We start from the raw sequence: 21356 nt of genomic DNA, 5'->3' as shown, positions 1-21356 counted from the left end.
GGCAATATTTCCGAAGATAGCATGAATTCTGAACTAATCGATGCTAGGGCCCGGGATTCTGTGGGCAGGTCAGATAGTGAAATGTTTGACTTAGATGCTGCACAGTTCATTGATCGTGCCCGAGCCCTTATCAGGGAGCATGACATGGCACCAGATAATCAACCCAAAAGAGAGGGACCTAAAGACAAAGATCATTTTCATAGCACTTTCCATCCTGAAGGTAAACACTTGGCAGAAACACTAAAACAAGAACTGAACACAGCCATGTCCCAAGTAGTGGACACTGTGGTCAAAGTGTTTTCGGCCAAACCTATACGCCAACTTCCTCAGGTCTTCCCACCCCTCCAAATGCCTCAGGCTAGATTTGCAATGAGTGGAGAAAACCACAACTTTCATACTACCAACCAACGTCTGCAGTGCTTTGGCGATGTCATCATTCCAAACCCCCTGGACACATTTGGCAACGTTCCTATGCCTAGTTCCAATGACCAAACTGAAGCTCTGCCTTTAGTTGTCCGAAAAAATTCAAATGAGCAGGCTGCTGCTGGGCCTCCACCTGGTAGTCACCATCCTTCATTACACCAGTCCCCTCTATCAGCTGCTGCCAGCTTCTCATCCTCTTCTTTCCGCCACCCATTCCCTCTTCCGCTTATGGCTTACCCATTTCAAAACCCTTTGGGTGCCCCATCATCAGCCTTTCAAGGAAAAGACAGGTCATCCCCAGAGTCCCTAGACTTGACTAGGGAGACGACCAGTTTGAGGACCAAGATGTCATCCCACCACATGAACCACCACCCTTGCTCTCCAGCCCATCCACCCAGCTCAACAGATGGGCTTTCCTTATCCTTCATCAAATCGGAGTGTGGAGACATGCAAGATATGTCTGACATTTCACCTTACTCGGGAAGTGCAATATCCTTTTTAAAGTGTTTATTAAGATAAATATAGTAAAAATGTTTTTTGTCTCTATAATGTATTGCATGACATATTAATAATTTTGGTAAGTAAGTTAGAATTTTTTTCATTTTTATAGTTAATGTACTAGTCCAAAAGACAAAAACAAGAGATTTGCATGTTTAATTTGTTGAGAAGAATGTAAATATTCACAGGGCATACCACTATATTCTATAAATCAGTGGCAGTGGAGTTAGATTGTTTCCAGGGATTATTATTATCACAGGAGTCCAAGGTGTGACTCTTATAGACCACCGCTAGCAATAAATGTGACTTTGCTGCTCCATGATGCATTTACCTGGGGCCCCCTGTGACAGAAGGCTTTCAGAGTGTTGAGATTATGATGATACCCAGGGTAGCTGCCCAAAGTTGTTTAACTGTTGTGTAAAATTTGTGGTCCACACCATTCAAGAAAATGTTGTGTTCCCATTCTTATGTTAGCTTAGAATATTTTAATGTTCATGCCAATGTAGAGGACTGCGCATGCTACTGTGCTGGACAGCTTATATGGGCCACTGAATAACTGTCCAGTTGGCTGTCCTTAACATGTTTATAAGGTAATACTCATATTCTTATTTCTCCAAGCTATGAGGTAATCCTCTTTGATAATTCTATGCGGGTTTGAAATTACTATGCTCTTCTAATATATTAGATCTATCCAGCCAAGTCAACAAGGGCCATAATGTTTCAATATATTTAGGATATTCTAAAAATGGATTAATATATATATATATATATATATATATATATATATATATATATACACTGTATATGGTTAATGATTTCTCAGGATACTTGACATAGAATATGAGGGTGAATGTATATTGAAAACTTGGCAACAAATAATATCTTTATTGTTGTGTTTACCTAATTGATTCCATCTAAAAGTGAACAGTATGATGTTTGCCATGATAAAAAGTGATTACTATGTTTATCTTCATCTTTCGTTAAAACTTTCACTGCTACTGTCTAAACTTTTTTTGCAATTCAAAGTGTTATTTAAAGTATGTCTCTCTTGCTGCCTTCTTACCCAATCCTTATGCACTGGAGATTTGTTTGTGCTGCTGAAAGGTAATATTATAAGGGTTATTTTAATCGACAGCATTAAGGCATTTTAGTTGTAACATTTACTGTAACATTTAACATTGACAATTATACAACTAATATGTTTATTACCATCAGGTAGGAACTGCAAATGTTTATGCTTGATTCAAGTGTCAGATAACTTTTGATAGGAATTGTATAATTGCCTATGACCAGATATATACAACAAGATCCCTCACTATGGATCTCATGACGATTGCCCTCCTGCCAGACCCAACATTTTTCCTTGATTTGCTTGCAAAATGCACGTGGCTAAGCACTGATAGACATTTTGTTTCAGAAATGGTGACCACCACTCCTCTTGGAAAATTTGTATGTATACTACCAAGCACATTTGATGTTCCAAAAAAATGTTTATTATGTCTTGGGACCTAAAAGCCAACCCTTTAAAAACTGATATAGCTTGGTAGAGTCATCAATTGGCTTCTTTGTATCTCTCAAATTTTCTAGAGGAAGGTTTCCCCACAATGAGTTTAGTCTCTGCACTCTATTGTAAATCAGTGTTCTAACTACATAGCCACCATGTTGCCCTTGTCTGTATCCTCTTTCCTAAGCATTCAAATTTGAATTGGAAACTTAAATTGACCCCCCAAACACTCTTGATTTGCGTTTATAATTTTAGATTTTATAGGCTTTACTGATAAATGTTTTAGGGGTCCCACAATAAAGTAGCTGTTAGAAGAAGAACCCAACATGTTTTACAGAACCACAGGCCCTTACATTATGGAAAGGCCATATGGGCAAAGTGCTAACATAATTTAGCTTTGTAATCACCTTAAAAGTTTGATTAAACTAGAAACTCTGATCAGAAAATCTCAGCCCTGAAATATATAAGAACTGAAGTCAGCATGTAGTTTCAGTTGGCAACACACATGAAAATAATATATTAATTTTTGGGTGGAGGTGACCATTTACTCCTGTTTTTTTCTTGGATGTATATTGGCACACTAACACAATACATAAGGAATATGATAGACAAGTTTGAAGAAAAAAAACTGCCTCTTTTGTTAGGCACAGTTTTTTTTTTGATGGTTGGATTATGATGTCCATCAAAGGGAATACAAGTTAAAATTAGCTGCTAATATAGAAAATTGCTTGACATTATAAAACAGAGGCCCAGCATTTCATAACAGCCAATCAGAGCTTTCATTTTCTAGTATACATCTGATTGCCACTTTCTCTATTCAGGAATGGGAATACGGGTCTCTACATGGCAGTAGAGGTCTACATTAGTTTGGTTTATATTCACAGACAATGATGTATGATTATGTAAAGTTTGTGTGATGTGTTTTGCTCTTGAATATATAACTGTTTGTTGTCAGCTGAGGAGAGAAATATTTATCCTTGATCTGTTGAAGACTCTTTGGTATCTTGAGAGCTGTTGCTCACTTGTAGGCTTATTCAATAAAACAGCCAAACAGAAATGGGCTTTTACTAAACTGAAATCTAAGTGGTTGTTATGGTTTTTTTCCACTTTACACATAAGTATTGCTCTGTATACTTCTAGGGTGCCGGTATTCATCAAGCAGAACATTGGCAGAAAGAGTCACCAAAAGGCTCAATTTCATGAACAGGTTTTAGGTCCCCCAATGCAGCAAACATTTTCCACTTAATCAGTTGGCCACCAGATTGAAGTAATCTATGTTCCCAGTCTTTAAGACAGAGAAAAGGGTCCCAGCACCTATCAGGACTACATTTATTATAAATTGGGCCCTAAGCAGCTGCACAGTACACACAAATTGTATATGTACCCCTAATTGCACAGGTATATATGACTGCAGTCCAAACAACCCATTGTTTGCTTTCTTTTTTTATTTATGGGATGTAAGCAGATCTCTGATTGAGTGCTAAGATTTTCAGTAATTCACTATGGTTGATTTACTAAAGGTAGACCATTAACTTTGCAAGGGGATTTACATTTAGCTTAATGAATGTAGTAAAAATTCACTTTGCAAAGAATTCCCAATCACGTACAAGGAATTTTTTTTAAAAACGACATATTTTTTTTTGCACATGATTGGATGATGGAAGTCACTTCATTCATTAAGCTAAGGGGAAATTCCCTTTGGAAAGTGAGCAGCTCATTTGCTCTAAAGCCTCGTACACACGCACGGTTTTCTCTGCAAAAACCAGCAAGAAAACTGCTGGCAGAGCTTTCTTGCAGAGTACACCGTGCGTGTGTACGAGGCTTTCAGGTTTCTCCTCAAGAAAACTGCCCATAATCTCGACGTGAAAAATAGAGAACCTGCTCTCTATTTTCGCGTCGTGATTTTCGGCCGAGAAACCCGAGCGTCTGAATACTTACCTGTTGCCGTGGAAACCCGCGCATGCTCGAAATTACTTTGACGCATGGGCGGTAGCTTCCAAGGAATAGGTAGGGTGAAGCAAAATGGCAGCGACGGCATCGAATGTGACGTCACCTCGTTCGTGCCATTCAAAAGAACGGCGGTTCTTTTGAATTGAGTGTGTGTACACTCGGCCGGCAAGAGAATCTTGCCAAGAATCTCGTCAGGAAAAACAAAGTTATTTTCCTGACGAGATTCTGGCCCATGTGTGCTAGTAATATCAACCTCACTGTGTCAGTGGTGTATTGATGGACCGTTTTATGAAAAATGAGGGAAAGGAGTGGTATAGTTGCTGATGATAACCAATCAGATTTAAAGAGGGACTCTGTCAAACTCCTTTTGTATCTATACTGACTAAATAATAAATATCACAGTTCTCTTTAAGGAAGATATTAAAAGATGTCCTTTTTGTTTCTCCATAAAAACAGGACCTGTAATGCCGCGTACACACGACTGTTTTTCGGGTTGTAAAAAATTAAGTTTTTAATGGTCTAAAAAAAATACTTTTATTTCAACCCGATCGTTAAAATGGCCCTACCTACACACGATCGTTAAAAAAAAATGCTCTAGCAAATCGCGGTGACGTACAACACGTACGACGGCACTATAAAGGGGAAGTTCCATTCGGATGGTGCCACCCTTTGGGTTGCTTTTACTGATTTCGTGTTTGTAAAAGATGATTCGCGCTTTTCAGTCTGTTACAGCGTGATGAATGTGCTTACTCCATTACGAATGCTATTTTTTCCAGAACGAGCGCTCCCATCTCATAACTTTCTTCTGAGCATGCGCTTTATTTCACGTCGTTAAAGCCCACACACAACCATTTTTTACGACGTTAAAAACGACAACGTTAAAAACGTAGTGAAAAATTAGAGTATGTTCTAAATTTTTAATGGCCATTTTTTACATCGTGAAAAATGCTCTGGAGCCCAGACATTTAAAAAAAAAATTAATTTTTTACAACCCGAAAAACGGTCGTGTGTACGCGGCATAAGTAACCATTTGCTGGTAAAGCATGTTGAAGCCTAACATGTCTGAACCAGGAAAAAAATCTGAGATTTGGAAAGGGTGAATTTTTGCAGGTTTGTCAATATGCACTGGAGTCATTTAATAATCCTGGACATTACCTTGTGCTAAAAAACAGCCCAAAATTACCCATTATTTAAAGTTTTTATACATTATATTAGTATTATTACTGAGACAAAATTGTTATTTTTCTATCAAAAGATTCGAGTAGCTCTGGCACTATTAACTACAGAATTAATTAGTTTAAACTGAAATTTTGTCTTTAATTACTGGTATATCCTGCTTTCTATTATATAATTTATGCTAAAGCTTAACTGGAGTTTTTATTTTTTTATACTTGTAATGTAGTCAGGCTGCATAATAAAAAATGTAATGTGCTGCCAGCACACTTGAGAGTCGGACGCAGACTGCAGAGGTCCGAGTCTTCAGAAGTCCAATATGCCTCCAGCACAGTACTCCGTTCAGCAATGCTAATACTCCCTAAAGGGCACTGTTGATTGGAGCACTGCACAGGGAGTGTCTCCGATCGCTGGAGACCCAGACCAATGTGCTTTATATGAGAGAATTGGCCTGACTCTCCAGCATGCTGACAGCACAAGCAAGCAGCTTCTTATTGTTTTAATTACAAACACGTTAAAAAAGTGTAATTCAAAAAATGCCATATTGAACCTGACTGCATAACAAGTATAAAAAAAACAAGACATCAGTTGGGCTTTAAAATTGAAATTTTCTGAGCAATAGAAATAAAATGAGAGGTAAAATGTCACCAGCTGCCTTAGGCAACATTTGGTCCTCAATATCTAGCGAGGTTCTTTTCATCCCAAAGTTAATAAAAGTTTTCCTTTATCGGTATGGGATTTCACCCAGCAAATTTGGAACTGAAGAGTATGGCGTCTTGGACAGCACAAGTCTCAGCTTATGATTGCTTAGTGAATAAGACTCTGGAGAGGCTAGGTTCACAGCACTGGCATAACATGGATATAAAAGAGCCCGAGGCCTTGGAACCCACTGAAAAGGCCTACGTTTTCCAATCTGCATTTAGGCAGGGGCACCATGACTTACACCCTTAATTTTTTATTAGCATTCTGACAGAGGAACGCATTAAAAACAAAAAGTGTTCACGCTCGTAGTTTGGCTGGGGTGAGCTGAATGCGTGACGCAGACGTTTTTAACCTGCTTCCCTGGAATATGGAAACACTAGCTAACGTTGAAAGATAAGGGGAAGTATGAGTCAACGGCTGACTCCCATCTCATGGAAATCTTACAGGAGGTTAATTATTACAGGAGACAACTATCTCGTAAGAGAGGGAAGGAAAAAACAAAAAGAAATTAGAAAAACAAAAATAGATGGTGAGAAGGAAAGAGGAAGAAGGAGAGACTGAGGCAATACAGAGAGAGACAAGAAAGTAGAATTAGAAAAAAAGAGAGACAGTGAAGAAGAGAGAGAAAAAAGGAGAGAGGTTGAGCGTTAAACCTGAGAAAGGATGGAAGTATAGAAGAAAGGAAAGAGAGAGAAAGAAAGAAAAGAGAAAAAAAGAAAGAACTGGAGGAATACAGTGGGAAAGACAAGCAGAAAGATCGGGAAAGTAGAAAGGAACAGAGAGAGGAAGGAGGACGGAAGGAAGAGCTGGAGGAATAGAAAGGAAAGGAGAAAGATTGGGAGAGGAGAAAGGAAGGGAGAGAGACAGGGGTCCATGAGAATGAGACTGTGAGAGGACACAGCCTGATCTGTCACTAGGAATGAGAGGTGATGATACAACACCCAATCCCTTCTCGAACTGTCATCACTGGATTTTCTCAGCAACTGAGCTGACAATCTAAAGTTGCACCATGTGATGAAAAGCTCTCTATGAAGAGAACAGAGCAACTGATGATCAGCTGAAAAAATTCTCTAAATGAAAGAATGAAAAAGGGATAAAGGGATAAAGGAAAAGGGAGAGAGTGAAAGAAAGTGACAGCTCTCAGGGAAATAATAGACGGGCAATACAGAGGGACTAAAGGCTACTTTCCCGTATTGAAATTGCTTACCCAAATTACTTAGATATAAGCTTCTCACAGTGTGCACAAGAAGCTGCATTACGTCAGATATAGCCCAGATAATGTCCTGCCTGGTTGAAAGAAACATAGAAGACTAGCAGCAGAAAGAAACACTAAGCGGTCTATTGAGTCTGCTCTAATATATATATATATGTATATATATATATATATATATATATATATATATTTATATATATATATATATATTTATCAGTCAAGCATTATATAGATCTTACCTCCCCAGCCTAACTGTCTTTGGCTCACCCCTTTCATACACTGGATTGTCACCTAGAGTCGTCTGCATTCCCACTCCTCCACACTGACACCAACCCAACCAGACATTTTGAAATTCGTATATATTTTTTTTAATTAGAAAAAAAAGCTTGGTTGCTTTATCAGCATGGCTTATTAAATTTGTGTTGGGCCAGGGATGAAGCCATCTTGTGCATTCAGTAGAATTTCATACTAGAGAAGGAGGAAGTTAGGAGCCAGTTAACCTACCAGCATGTCTGTGGGCCGAAAGCTATGCAAGCACAGGGAGAACATGCAAACTCTTGCATATACTGCCCTGACCAGGATTTAGAGCGAGGACCCCAGTGCCAACCACTGGGGTTATCAGAAGTGCTAACCACTAAGCTGCCCCTGCACTTTGTTATATTTGTTCAATTTTTAATTGTAAAAATAACGACCTGTTGATCTAGTCAGAAATCCAGTTGTGCCCTGTGTACTCTGCAGTAGTATTATAGAGTCTGAAAAAGTAAACTAATGCAGCCACATCTAAGGACTCTTAGGCCTCGTACACACGACCGAGTTTCTCGGCAAAAACCAGCAAGAAACTTGGTGGGATTTTTTTTTTGCCGAGGAAACCGGTCGTGTGTACATTTTTCGACGAGGAAACTGTCGAGGATCCCGTCGAGCTAAAAAGAGAGCATGTCTTCTTTTTCCTCAACGGGAATGGAGAAACTTGCCTTCTCGAGTTCCTCGACAGCCTAACAAGGAACTTGGAGAGGAAAACGATGTGTTTCACCCGTCGAGTTCCTCGGTCGTGTGTACGAGGCTTTAGGCTGCTGTATATTACATTTAAACAGTGTCCTACAGAGAAGAAAATAGGTAGATAGATAGATAGATAGAAAGAAAAGGCTTGCATAAACAAAATTGTAGAATAGCAAGATAGATAGATAGATAGATAGATAGATAGATAGATAGATAGATAGATAGATAGATAGATAGATAAAGGTCTTTTGTATTCTCTAGGGTGTCAACTGTAGACAGATAGACAGTTCTTTTACACAAGTGGTATCCAATACATCCCCATACTTCCTTATATTGTAAAAGAGATATAGATAGATAGATACTGTAGATAGATAGATAGATAGATAGATAGATAGTTAGATAGATAGATAGATAGATAGATAGATAGATAGATAGATAGATAGATAGATAGATAGATAGATAGATCTGTTGCAGTCCGAAATCCAGTTGTGTCCTGTACAGAACACCACCGCATTTGTTATATAATGGAAGGAAAGGGAAGAAGCCCTGTAGTCCTAATACACTTCTTATCCTGGGTGACAATACTCCTCCTCCATAGATACAGTACAGTGAGTGAGCGTTGTCAGCCCAGGACAGGGAGAGTTTTACTGGCAGAATCAAAAGGTGGAAATGTGGGAAAAAAGACAAAAAACAAACAAAACCAGAGCCACATCTAAGGACAGGTAACCGGTAAATTTTTCCATTTTTGTTCTGGGGTTTAGATACACTGTAGGTAGTTTAGGATTTAGAATTTTTGGTTAAATCCCTTGAAAAGAAGGAAGCACAAAATTAAAGGGAGACCCCCTCCTATGTGTGATAGAGGTCTGTTGTGTAGAATTGTGTTTTCTAGTGAGTAGGCACCAAGACACAGGTACTGATGTATTCCGGCTGCACAGAGTTGCCCCAGCCAGCCAAAAGTCCGCTCTGCAGGCTCCATGCAGCTGCCTGCTATGCATGATTAACCTCTGGTGAGCCTTACATAGAAATCTTTTGTCCTTACGTACACAAAGCAAATTATTTTGGAAAGCCACTGAGCACAATTAAACACACAATTCAGCTGTATTAAGCTACCAAGGAGTTGCCTGTGCTATCTTTTTTTTATTTATTTCCTGATAAGACAATCTCAGATCCTGGTTGCTGTGGTTGTGGCTGAGTATCCTCCTCACTATCAATGGGATTTCTGTATGGATACATCTTCTCTCCTTAACGTGACACTAAGCTCTGGTTTAAAAAAATAGATATATTTGCCAATTCTTAGATGTAGTGTATTAGTTTTGTAATTTTATTTTAGGCTTTTTTTCCTCTATTTTCATCTGGTGATCTAGCCAGTAAGTCTGTTTTATTTGTACTTCCCTTAACAGACCAAGCTGTCCAGTAAAATGGTAGATAGGAGATGGGACAAACCATTTACCACTCATAGGGGTGCGTACAATGATCAGATTTTTATTAATTTATGAAAAAAGCTGTTTGCTATAACTACTTAAAAAGTGTAAGCTGGAGTTCAGTTTCATTCATTGGTCAAGTTCATCTACATCTGTTAGTCCATCTCCCGAGACCGACAATGCTGCTGTCCAAAAGGTGTCCCAGTTTCTCCTCCAGTTTTCACGCAAGCCTGTTCATGATCAGTCCATCAGGAGATCGACTGTTCTCGAACAGGAAAGGCCAAAGATAGATCGAAATCTGTCTGGTTCCTGTTGGAACAGCCACATTTTTATCCATCTTGAACAGCTTAACTGCAAAGCAGAGCAACCTGTTCTTAGATAGATAGATAGATAGATAGATAGATAGATAGATAGATAGATAGATAGATAGATAGATAGATAGATAGATAGATAGATAGATAGATCATTTGTAAATAGGGAGGTAGAATGAATGAGTAGGATAGGTAGACAATAGAGGTGTCCCGAATGGAAACGTACCGAAACTGAAAATGCAGGATGCACTTGGCTGAAAACCAAAAGTGACAGTTTTTAAAATATATTTATATTTTATATATAATTGTATTATATTCGACATTTGAATTAATATCATGAATTAAAGGAATATTAATTGATTGTCGGCCATTATTGGCACCTTCAGCGCAAGAAAAGCTCAATGGACCTTTGTCTTTACAATGGTCCGTTGCACTTCCATTGTGGTTCCATTTTGGTCAGTTAAAAAAAACCTTACCAAAATCGCAGCTCCCTGTTGAAATGCATTGAAGCGAGAACGCATTAATAACGCACCCATGTTACCTTTTTGATGCGGTTTTAAGTCACATGACCTATGAAAAACACACCATAAGCACAGTAAAATCAATTGTTTGCGTTTTTAGTGCCATTATCGGCATCTTTTTTTCTTATCGGTAAAATGCCAATATCACTATTTTTGGCCAATATTTTTCAGTGCATCTTTAGTAGACAAATATCCCAATACATACAACAACAGATAAATAGATAGATAGATAGATAGATAGATAGATAGATAGATAGATAGATAGATAGATAGACGCTGAATGTTTTGGAAGAAGAACTTTTAACCAATGTATTAACTATTAGTAGAACAGGTAGATAGATAGATAGATAGATAGGGGTAGATCCACAGAGCGAGTACGCCATTGTATCTACTGATACGCCGGCGTACTTTCAAATTTCCCACGTCGTATCGTTGTTTTGAATCCTCAAAACAAGATACGGCGGCTTCTGGGTTAGATCCGACAGGTGTACGTCTTCGTACGCCTTCGTATCTAAGATGCAATTCTTCGGCGTCCGCTGGGTGGCGTTCACGTCGCTTTGATAGATAGATAGACAGACAGACAGACAGACAGACAGGTAGATAGATAGATAGATAGATAGATAGATAGATAGATAGACAGATAGATGTTTTGAAAATGCAAGTTAATAGTCAATGCTTTCGACGTGAACGTAATTTACGCAAAGCCCTATTCGCGAACAACTTACGCAAACGGCGTAAAATTTTCTAATTTCAACGCGGGAACGATGTCCATACTTAACATTGGCTATGCCTCATATAGCAGGAGTAACGTTACGCCGGAAAAAGCCTTACGCAAACAACGTAAAAAAAATCCGCCGGGCACACGTACGTTTCTGAATTGGCGTATCCAGCTCATTTGCATATTATACGCTGAAATCGATGCCAGCGCCACCTAGCGGCCAGCGTTAATATGCACCCTAAGATACGACGGCGTAAGAGACTTACGCCAGTCGGATCTTAGCCTAATTTCGGCGTATCTTGCTTTCTGAATACAGAAAGAAGATACGCCGGCGCAGCTTTGAATTTACGCGCCGTATCAATAGATACGCTGGTGTAAATTCTTTCTGAATCTAGCCCATAGTCTACATAGATAGATTGATAGATAATTAGACGCTGGATGGAAAACTGCATATCCAGTAGATGCGTGGTTTGGAAAGTGAACTTTTAAATAATGTATCTATCAGTAGAATAGATAAATAGAAAGATAGATAGAAAGATAGATAGATAGATAGATAGATAGATAGATAGATAGATAGATAGATAGATAGATAGATAGATAGAACATATGCATCCTATCATCAGTTGCTTGGAAAGAGAAGCGAGTATTGTGTGTGAGTATATCTTCTATATTCCATCCACTTATTAAACCTTCGACGAGTATAATCCAGCAGAATCATATCAGAGAAGGGCAGATGACATCACTGATTTGTGGGGGATAATCTTGGCAGATGAAGACACAATCCATACAATCACTTTGTTCTAGAAAAGCAGTTTACAAATTATGGCAGAAAAAAAAACATGGGAACCCAGAACAAGGTGTCTTTAGATCTGGGTCTGTTCTAGAGGTCAAATGTCAGTGTTTAATCCTCAGGAATTGGTAGGCGGTAAATATGAAGGTAATGAGCATTAAAGTGCTGCAAACAGAACTTGTTCCTTGCTCTGTTTAGAAGCATCTATAGAAAGTTCTGTTTGTACCCTACAAGGGCCCTATTTTTATTGGGAGTGATCCTGTATTATTATACATCCCAAATTTTGGAGATGGGAATGAGGGACACCTATCAGCGAAAGTATGCCGGTATATGACACACACCTTTTCACGCCCCCTTAAAGGAGAATTGTACAAAAAAAACAAGATTGGTTAAACCCACAAGTGTTTTTTTTTCCACTACTACTCCTTTATATTGGCTTTTGTTATATACAAATGAAATCATTTAGAAATCAGATGAAAGGTTTAGTGCTGGAAAACACTTTTTGATAGATAAAAAGTGCATTTTATATACATCTATATAGATCAGACCGAAATGAGGGACAAATGAAGAGGAAAGAGGGACTTTATGACAAATCAGGGACAGTTGGGAGCTTTGTTTTTTAATAATAATGTAAAGTCACAAAAATTATGATTATTATTTTAAATTAAAAAAGTATCAACCTTTTGCGCTGGATAAAAAACATGAACAGTTTTCGAGATTTCTTGTGTGACCTCAAACCTAGGCAAAGATCACATGTAAACTCTGGGGTGGGGCCCCCCCCTTTTCAATGCAAGGGTTAACCGCTTGTTATCCCAAGGGAACAATGAATAAAGTAATACGCACCTTATTCTTCATCCTGCAGGCTTCCTCCTCTGTGCAACCGGTTGTCCAAAGCCTGCCTGACCGGTCCCATCTCTCTGATGTCATGCCATACAATGCAGGACCAGCAGTCCTGCATTGTACATGAGGACGGGAAGGGCCCACCCACAGCCCAAAATGTCAAACAGCAGAGGAGAGCACCGGCTGCCAAGGAATGGGAGTATATATCTTTGTTCACCCCCTAGGCAGAACGAGCAGTTAACCCTGGCATTGGGGGGAGCCTAGTTCAAGATTAAGGCTCAATGCACACTAGCATTATTTTAAGCTATAAAAAATGCTGGATAAAAAGCGCTGGTAATAGCTTCTTGCAGTACCCTTTTAGTAGTGTCTTAGGAGCGTTTAAGAGCATTTGCAGTTCTTTTAAAAAAAGCTCAAAAAACGTTATTAGGTGCATTTCTACTGGAAAAGCGCTACACAAAACCAATATTTTTTCTACTCCTAAATGCTAAATCTCAAAAAACTCTAATAGCCTAAAGTAGTGTACAAAGGAAAACAATATTTAGCTTCTTGGAGCAGAATAATGCTAATAACAGCTTCTAGGAGCTTAAAAAAACACTAGTGTGCCTAGAGCCTCAAGGGTTTTCTTCCCCAGAGTTCTGCTTTATTTGTCCAGTTGGCGTTGAGTCTATTATTTGCTCTCGTGCAGCACAGAGACACTTCTGCTATCTAACACAACCAGGTGTGTTGGCTAATGTCCCCCCCCCCCCCTGCTGAAAGCTGTGGTTTCACCTGCCAGCTGCTGTTTCCCAGCCATAGGGATAGACCACAGCATGCAGCAGGGGGTGCACTATCCAACAAACCCAATTGCAGTGACATCAGTAGCTCTGCAAGAGACTAGAGAAGGGACCTGCTGCCAGCCAGGTTGGTATGTGTATATGCAGTAAAGCATGCTAATTATACTCACTGGAATCTAAGGGGTTAATCCTCTGCATTGTGTAAAAAGGCTGTTTGATCCTGTCTTCTATGTTCCTCTCCTTCTTCCACTGTCCCCAATCTATCTGCTGATAGAACAGAGCCTTGGGGGCAAGCTGCACATGCTCAGTTTGGTGTGTATTGCTAGAACATTTTTATTTTTTTCTTGGGAGGGTGCGTGTGACTTTAGTAAATCAACTCCTGTGTAGAGGGAAATGCTTTGTTCAGATTTCATGTCAGGTTTACAACCACTTTAAATTCACTAGAAATGTGTATGACCACCATTAGCCCCATTCACATTGGGCAGACTCGGTTTTGGTCACCAAAGGATCTGCCCTCCAATCCGATCCTCCTAGCTGGAGGAAGACAGATCCCCTTTATTTATTTTTGGTATATCAGCTCGCAGGTAGGTGGCTGTAAACGTCTGTTTACACCACTGGTCCATAGGGGCAGTGCCGAGACAAGGTCATTTAGATCCCAAGGTAAGCATGCCAAACTGCGCCCCCCTCCCCCAAGATGTATAAGCATTTTATGTCATCAAAAATCCCCTCCCCAAAAAAACTGAGCACTAATCTTTTTTATCACTGCCCCCAAGCATAAATCCCCCCTCTTCCCAGTATAAATCTGCTTATCTTCTGAAATCCCCCCTCCCAGCACAAATCTTTACCCCCCATCCATCCCTTAACTTCCCCCAGCTCAAGTGCCCCCCCCCAAAAAAAAACTCCTTCTAGCACAAATTCTCTTTCCCTTAAATGTCCCCTTCCCAGTACACATCTCCCCCCACTGCAAATCCCCTGCCCCCCCCCCCCAGCATGAATCCCCACAATCCTCCTTCCAACACAAAACCCCTAAATCACCACTCTTAGCACACCCCTAAAATGTTCCCTCCGACCTGCCGCCCCCCAAATTCACCCTTCCAACAAAAAAACCTCCCCCCAATCTCCTTGTGGTGCCCCCCCACCTCACACGATACCACAGTGCCCAGGACAGCCACCCCTCCTGCCTACCCCTTGCCCCAACCCTGCATAGGGGTGAATGGACCGTCCAATCAGGTCCACCTGAATTTTTTTTAAAATAAGTCTTAATCTCAAAAGATTTACCAAAAACTATGCAGCGAAATTACCTTCCTGATTGCATACAAAGTGATTAGATAGGTTAGGTAGGTCCTAATGTTCCATAGTTTTGGTAAATCTAACGTTGATTCTACAAAGATTGCAACGTGTATAGTGATCCTCAGGGTCCTGAACAGAAAAAAAAAAATACATTGGAATTTTTTTTAAAGAATCTGTCCAACATTTGACAGCGACGGGTGTCATTAATGAGAAGCGGAATTTGCTGCAGGAGCCTTGCCAATCCTGTGACAGTCTTGTCATCTGCATGGAAGACATGTTTCCACCTGGGCAGATGTCCCCGGTGCGCACACTCCTTTAGTTGTGCTTCAGTTTGATAAATGCAAATTCTGGGCTTGGACGAGGCTGCTTTTCTTAAGATGCAAAAAAGATGCATGGCAAGGAAATCAGTGACAGAAAAACAACAACTGCCTGCTGTTTCTTTTTGCTATTTGAATAAAACTTAATATTTGATTAAACATATTCACTTGCAGAGACTGCCAGCGCCTTTATAAAGCCGGCTCCAGGCATACAGGTGCACTTTCTCTAACCTTAAACGGGGGAAGTGAAGTGTTCAGCTGCACAAAAGGCTTGCAAACACCATGTCATTATTGTAATGTTTTTTTTTTTTGTGTATATATAATTTAAAAAAAAAATTAGCAGAGACCCTGGGGAATAAAATCGCAGTAGTTGCAATATTTTATATCACATGGTATTTGCGCAGCTATGTTTCAAACGCAATATTTAAAAAAAAAAAATACACTTTCATGAATTTAAAAAAAAAAACAGTAAAGTTAGCCCAATTGTTTTGTATAATGTGAAAGATGATGTTACACCAAGTAAATAGATACCTAATATGTCATGCTTCAAAATTGCGTATTCTCTTGGAATGGTGATAAACTACGGTATATAAAAAAAATCTCCATAGGTAACGCTTTAAAAATGTACAGTTTACCTGTTTAGAGATTACAGAGGGGGTCTAGTGCTAGAATTATTGCTGTAACAATTGTGGCGATACCTCACATATGTGGTTTGAACACCATTTACATATGTGGGCGCGACTTACGTATGCGCTTGCTTCTGCACGCATTTTACTTTTTTTTAAATGTGATCACTTTTATTTCTATCACAAGGAATGTAAACATCCATTGTAATAGAAATAAGCATGACAGGTCCTCTTTATTGTGAGATCTAGGCTCAAAAAGATCTCAGATCTCACATTTACACTTAATAGCAAAAAAAAATAATAATATAATTTTACGTCTTCTAATTAAAAAATAATTGTCCCTTTAAGGCCGTTAGGTGGAAGTGACGCCAGACGCCGCTCCGGTCCTCCAGGGGCATAGAGTCCAGTGGGAGCCATCTTGCCCTCACTCAACTTCCTGCCCATCGCTCCACAGGATCGGATTATTTTCACTGATACCGATGGCTTCCATAGGCAGGAAAAACGACCAGGAAGCGGCGGGAAGGGGGCACCTCTCCCACTGCCCAACAAATGAATCACGTGGTGAACCCGCCACCGGGATCACTTTTCTGCTTGAAGCTTGTTGCTCTCAAAAGCTTAACAAGTCAAATCCCATTTATTTTAATGGCCCCTGTTCACATCTGAGCGTTCTATCAACTGAAGCAAAACGCCCGAAGCTCAAAAAAAGTACAGCAGCTTCTTTTTGGCAGATTACAACGTTTTTGGCCCCATAGACTTCAATGGAAACGCCTGAGTTTTTGGTGTGTGTGTCACCTATTGCTTTAGGGTGTGCTCCCTAAAGCTCAACCACACATGCATGTGTGTGTGTTTCTACATATATATGACCCCTGCACATTGATCTCCCTGCTGCCACAGTGAAAGAGAAGGGAGATTGTTCCCATCTCCCAGCCTGCATATAGAGTGATAATGCTCATGTGCACAAGGTGATTAGGGTGTGCCCAGGCACACCCAGCACACCCTGTGTACACGCCTATGTTGAAGCGTGTTAGCTGGAGCTTGGCTTTTTGTGTATCTAAATCTACTAGTGCATCTAACACTCCTCTCCCTCCAGACTGACAATGCTGCTGTGCAATGGTGTCTCTAGTGTCTTCTCCTCCCCCTCATGCTGCTTTCCGCTGCTGTACAGAGAGGGGATCGATTCCTCTAATTGTTTAGTCTGGAGAACTATATTTGCCCTGATTGGGCTGAGTTCCGTCCAGCTTGATTGAGCTTAGTCATAGAGAACTCTGTTCACCCTAATTGAGTCAGAAAGAACTCTGCTCACCCTGATTGAGCTTAGTCTTAGAGAACTCTATGACTAAGCCCAGTCTGAGAAAACACATCAGTGGTGTATCTACGAATGAGGACAGTTGCATTACAAACTTAGAAAAAAGTATTTTTTGAACAGGTGACAACATCATGTTTTTATAAAAACTCTGAAGAGCCTGAATGGCTCACATTTCTGAACTTCCCTCTCCCAGTACTGCACAAGAGATTGTGGGAGGCTGATATCAAGACAAATTCATACATGTAAGTGTGCCTTTTAAGGCCCAACTACAGGCAAAAGAAATGATCTTTGCCGTAGGGTCTCCACACTGCAAGGGTTATTGGGCTCAAAGCTGAACTCCAGCTTTTGATATACTTTCCAATTTGGCCAAAACTTACTGTGTCCCTCACTAACATGTGAGACCGATGGATGCTAAGGCTACATACAGCGTACCATACTGTTTTCCAGGTTGGAGCCGAAACTTTCTGCCTCATACCCGGAACACAGTAGAGTCTATCTGATCAGCTCTTTCCTACAGTGAATACAAAGCTTCCTCTAACTGGCCAAGTCAGAGGTTGTTACATCAACAGCCCACTTCTAAGACTCAGCCAGTCAGAGGAAGCTTTGTATTCTTTGCTAGAATACATTGATTTCTCTGAATGGTTGAGTGCCGATCAGAAAGCCTCTAATGTGTTCAGGGTATAAGACAGAAAGTCCAAAGCAGAAATTTAGCCAGAAACTTGATAACTCCTTAATATTATACTTTATTTGGCTACATCATATACACAGGATCAATGCTGACATGTTTCAGCCATTAGAGCCTTACTCATAGCTATGTGTAAGGCTGTAATGGCCGAAACATGTCAGCATTGATCTTTTGTATATGATGTAGCCAAATAAAAGATAATACTAAGGAGTTATCGAGTTGCCAGCTGAATTTCTGCTTCGGATGTTCATATAGGGGAGTGGGAATCCCCCCAGCCTGAGCACCGAATCTCATCAAGTATTTCTCAATTGTATGGTTAAAGGGGTTGTAAAGGTTTGTTTTTTATTTTATAAATAGGTTCCTTTAAGCTAATGCATTGTTGGTTCACTTGCCTTTTCCTTCAATTTCCCTTCTAAATGTTTTTTCCTTTGTCTGAATTTCTCACTTGCTGTTCCTCCTCAGTAAGATTGCCTCCTGTTCTGGCTGGGGGTTAGTCAGCCAGAACAGCTTACTAAGGAGGAACAGGAAGTGAGAAATTCAGACAAACAAAACAAAGAATAAAAACATTTAGAAGTTAAATTTGAAGGAAAAGGTTAGTGAACCAACAATGCACTAGCTTAAAGAAAACTATTTCGAAAATAAAAAACGAACCTTTACAACCCCTTTAAGCTTGAGCTTGAGTATTTTCTGCTTGTATAAGACAGGAACGCTCAGCTCTAACCTAGAACACAGTGCGGTATCCTGTATGTAACCTCAGCTACATTCGATTCATTTACCTTACACCCAGTCGGTGTCTAGAAGTTATTCAATCAAGGGAAAAGCCAAAATCTTGAGTCATCATCAGAAAAAGAGGTAGTTGAAAAAAAAAACAATGGGAACACTGTTTCCAGTGACACATGTCTTATGCCACGTACACACGATCGGAAATTCCGTCAAGAAAACGTGGATTTTGACGGAATGTTGGCTCAAACTTGTGTTGCATACACATGGTCACTCAAATCTTGTCGGAAATTCCGACAAGATGTACGACGAGCTGAGATCAATGAAGTTCAATAGACAGCTCGGCTCTTCTGCTTGATTCTAAGCATGCGTATTTTTTATGCATCGGAAATGCCTACAGACGAGTGGATTTTCCAATGGGAACTTTTTTCGTCTGAAAAATATGAAACCTGCTCTCAATCTTTTGTTGGTGGAAATTCCGACAGCAAAAGTCCGATGGAGCATACACACGGTTGGAATTTCCGACCAAAAGCTCACATCAGACTTTTCTTGTCGGAATCTCTGATCATGTGTAAGCGGCATAAGAGGGAATTTCCCTTGCTTTTGGGAGATTTTCTCTAACTTTCTGTTGGTTCTAAAGGACAAGAAGTGAAGGGAAATCACCCCACTTGGACATAGAAAAAAATGGAAATGAAATCAAGGGAAAGGCCAAAATCTTGAGTCATCACCAGAAAAGGGGGTAGCTGAAAAAAGCCCAATGGGAACACTCTTTCCAGTGACACATGTCTAAGAGGGCATTTTCCTTATTTTTTGGGAGGCTTCCTCCAACTTTCTGTTGGTTCTACAGGATAAGAAGTGAAGGAAAATCTCCCCACTTGGACATAGCCAAAACTGGAAATGAAATCAAGGGAAAGAGCAAAATCTTGAGTCATCACCAGAAAAGGAGGTTGGCTCCAAGGGGTTAAGCATTAAACACTATAAGGAGTTCTATCCCTTATCCACACAAAAAATAAAAATAATAGTTTTGGCTTTAGATGAAAATTTACGCCTGGATTGCCCACAAATCATTCTTCAGTCATGTAACATAAGTCTGCTACGACAACTTTGTTTCCTGTTTAGCAGGTGATGAATAATTACAATTAATGCCTTTTTTTTTTATCTGAATAGCAAAACCTGATTTTAGCGCACCTTGCCAATAGCAAGTTAGGATGTAGAGTAAAGTCCGAGGTTGCCGTGTTCCCCCCCCCGCCGTCTTCCCATCCTCTGCACACGCCCCAGCCTCTTTCATACACTTTTGTGTTGCTGTTGTTTAGTTAAGGCTATATTATTGTACTTTGTAAACAGACAACACAAGTCTCAGGCTGTTTGAATACTGCTTTAGGTTCAGCTGCAGTACACTGTTCCTGTGATCTTTTATGTTCCTGAGCAGATGTCTTTCATTAATTTATGGATTTATCATCTTCTTTTTTTTTTTTTTTTTTTTTTTTTACACCTGGCAGCTGGCTCAAGTTTCAGCAGTTATTGTCTATTTTGCATTGCATGTAGAATTGAATGTCATCTGTCTTCACAAAGCTAGGGCTATGAGCATCCAGGCAGGCTGCATGAACTTCTGGGTTAGAGAATTGTTCTAACCGTGTACACACTTACCTTCCCCTCCCGCCACCCCCCTCTGTCACCCTGCCTCCCTCCCTCCATCGCTCCCCCCTCCTTAGCTCCTTAATATTTATTTGTGCTCATTTTCTTTCCTGGCCTTGAATGGGGCTTAGCTCGTGTTCGGTACAGCTGTATGTTTACCAAGTCGCTTCCATCATGACTCATTATGCGTGTGTAAGTATCCTGGAAACCGGCTGGGTTTTCTTGGAAGAACAGTTGGGTCATCAGTGCAATCACTTAAAAGGGAAACTCACCCATCGTCCATTTATTTACTAAACGGCGCCTTTGCAAGAAGGCATTGTGCTTGTTTTTCATGCTGACTTGATGCCTTGTCAGTGGTAGATCCTATCAGTTAAAGGAAGATCCAATTGGTTAAAGATTGATTAAAGGAAGAACGATAGGCTAGTTTTAGTCTTTGTTAAATTTACCTGCAAAAAAGATAAGATAATATAGAAAATCTAATTGAATATACTCAGGCATTACCCAAACTTACCTTCAAACCTTTCTCCCCTTGTTACTTAAGCCAGGTACACGCTAGGAGCTTTTTCTGTTAAACAGAAAAAAAACTGTCAGCTCCGGTCGGAGCCACTTTCCTAACGATCCACCATTAGTACAGCGATCTCCCCTGCTGAGCTGTTGTGTTCTGACAGGGGGGCGCCCCCCTGAAAAAAACACTCCTATCAGCGCTCTCAGCCATTGGCTGAGAGAGCTGATCGGGAGTCAGTAAGCTGCTGGTTTTCCAGCATGCTCGTCCGACAGAAGGCGTTTTTTATTGAACTGGCCGATGTCGTCTGGCATTCAGCCAGTGTGTACGGGGCTTTAGTTAGGTTAAAAAAAGACACAAGTCCATCTAGTTCAACAAATTCGGACAAATAAGGTAATAGAAAACTTAATTTACAGAGCTCTATATCCACAGTTAATCCAGA

At 40.1% G+C, this 21356-nt stretch overlaps 1 protein-coding gene across 1 annotated transcript in view; it reads left to right on the top strand.

Moving 5' to 3' along the window:
* Window positions 1-21356, top strand: part of PROX1 (prospero homeobox 1) — a 96327-nt gene that overhangs the window by 8345 nt on the left and 66626 nt on the right. The window contains exon 2 of the mRNA XM_040351455.1: window positions 1-907. This exon is cut by the window's left edge and continues 880 nt beyond it. Within this exon, the coding sequence (XP_040207389.1) occupies window positions 1-907 (907 nt within the window). The remainder of the gene's footprint in view (window positions 908-21356) is intronic.

Source organism: Rana temporaria, chromosome 4 (genome assembly GCF_905171775.1).
Source record: "Rana temporaria chromosome 4, aRanTem1.1, whole genome shotgun sequence".
NCBI lineage: Eukaryota > Metazoa > Chordata > Amphibia > Anura > Ranidae > Rana > Rana temporaria.
Note: the sequence above shows the minus strand (reverse complement) of the source record. Positions and strands in the feature narration are given on the sequence as shown.